General features: G+C 42.9%; 1 protein-coding gene across 1 annotated transcript in view; it reads right to left on the bottom strand.

Moving 5' to 3' along the window:
• The window catches only part of T265_11269 (hypothetical protein), a gene marked incomplete at both ends in the record, with an annotated part of 1,558 nt that extends 1,427 nt beyond the window's left edge, over positions 1-131 (bottom strand). The window contains one exon of the mRNA XM_009177879.1: positions 23-131. Within this exon, the coding sequence (XP_009176143.1) occupies positions 23-131 (109 nt within the window). The remainder of the gene's footprint in view (positions 1-22) is intronic.
• Positions 132-2,254: the final 2,123 nt, after the last annotated feature.

The following is a 2,254-nucleotide window of genomic DNA, read 5'->3' as shown; positions in this document are numbered from 1 at the left end:
CCGATTTTTTAGGCTGTAACACCTTTTGGGTGCCTAGCTGTCACGCCACTCGAAGGAAGCACGACAGCTGCGATACTGCCACGTTGCCCACAAAAGAAATCGGAAGAGATCGAGTCCGAACCACGGACCATCTAGCGCTCTAACCACTAAGCCGTCTCACCCCGGTTTTGGCACACTTTATTCCCCTTTATTCCGTCTGGCACAACGCTTGATTGGTGAATTCAACGACGGAAATTTTGGTGCTTTCGTGCTTCTAATACTCATCGCAACCAATTCTACTTATTTCTATTCAACAATGTATGGTTTTTTTATAACTGGGCGTCTCTGCAACGAACAGTTGGTCTTTACTAGAGTTAAGGGAGAACAATCAGATGGACAATTCACCCCTGTACCCATTTGTTCATGCGGCACGTGGCTGATGCCGTCATCCTCAGCGCTTCTCCAAACGTTTTTTCTACCCCAAGTGTGTCGCGGATCATTTACCTTTGCCCGTGATTCACTGTTGACCCGTCTACCTCGTATCCCGCTCTAGCACATATCTGGAGTTGTGTGGCACGCGGTATGGTGCGGAGTAGAAACTGTGATAGTGGGCGGAGCAGTGCGCGTTTTCTGACCACATTCTGTCCCCGTAATGTCTTCGATATGTTTACTTTTATCCGTCTTTGTTTGCTTGTTTCACCCTAATTGTGTGACAGCCTTCATGGATTATTCCTGTCCTTTGTTCTCGGTGGAGAACGTCTTACATTTTCTGCAAGTTTGAGTACAGGTACTTGCCTGCTTCCTCGGTCAACACGGCTATACTGGCAGTTATAGTCATCCTACACAGCCATCCGGATATCTACAGTTGGCCATCGCTTGTCAGTCAGACATTCACATATACTGTTGTACATCAGTGCAAGTGTATCCGCTATCCAATCTCCCTGGTGCTAATGTCCCTCCCAAGCTGTTTGCTATCTTCAGGTTTGCTTAAACCTGAAAAGCAGTAGAAGGCAGATCTGAGGAATCTTCCAAACTGTCCCACATTCTACAGCGCCCGTAAATTTTCAGCTAAAAACTCTCTGCCTGATATTCGCCTACTAGCAGGGAGATTGAGAATTAACATCGACTTTGAGATGCATGAGGTGACCCCTGATGGTAACATTTGAATGAGAACGGAACTGGGGTTCGGTTTCTCGGGAATTTCCGACAGACTGTTTTCCATTACAGGATGAAATACAGGTTGCACTGGGAAACAACTTTCAAACATGAGACATTTATAAATTTCCGGAAATATTTTCTCAAGAGTGAAGCACTTTGTTTTATCAATGTCGTGTTCACGAATGCAAGACATGTCGAGGTGAGTTAAAAGTTTTGTCATAAGATTTGTGGTCACTTATTGTCATTTGTTGCCTCGAATACTAAATAAATCGCTTTGGATTCTCACTTTTCGCCTTGAATCATTTTGAACAGTACAGAAAGCAACAACGTAAACTAACTGCATCTCCACGTAAGGGACAAAGTATTGAGAACCACTAACAAGGAATGATACGTTTTCTACCTCTACATCCTCCCAAAAATGGTTTGACTTTGTACGGAACAATCAGATTCTTTCCAGCAAGCATACTTTGTTTTGTTTTCTACGATAGGAACACATAACGCCATGCCCACAACATAGCTATCCGTAATACGATAAGTGGGTAGTGTTCAGTCGGACTGTTCTTCCTAATTTCTTTCAAGAAATCTAATGGATGCGGTAAAACGGCTAACTGGATACAAACGGACAACTTTATCCTCTACTGCTGCTAGCTGCAGAATGTTGATTTCATTTTGTGTGGCATAATTATCCATTTGGTTTCATCTTCTCACCGACTAAAATCTACCTTTCAAGAAGCAACATCTCAATATCGGCCACTTCTCTAGCCTAAGGGTTTGGCCCAGCAGTCACAATAACTGCGGAAGCCATAAAACTATTTTTTTTCCTGAAACATTCCTTGTCTTCTATACCTTGTTGACTGACAGGTAATAACTGGTTTTATGATATTGTATCCGAAGCAGTACATGTCCCAAGCTCCAAATTTTGACAACGAAGGGCCGGAAAACTCTCACTGCATGGTATATTAGACCTCTTCGTTTTTTTCGGGACAAGCTATGAAATGTTAGATGTGCACTTATATCATCCGAATCGATTCAGTGAATACATTTTTGTCTTGGCGTGGGTTGCTTAGTCATGTAAGACAGCTGAACATCAAAATGTACTGTTAAAATTATGCTTACC

Source organism: Opisthorchis viverrini, assembly GCF_000715545.1.
Source record: "Opisthorchis viverrini unplaced genomic scaffold opera_v5_465, whole genome shotgun sequence".
NCBI lineage: Eukaryota > Metazoa > Platyhelminthes > Trematoda > Opisthorchiida > Opisthorchiidae > Opisthorchis > Opisthorchis viverrini.
This window is presented reverse-complemented; position numbering and strand designations above follow the sequence as displayed.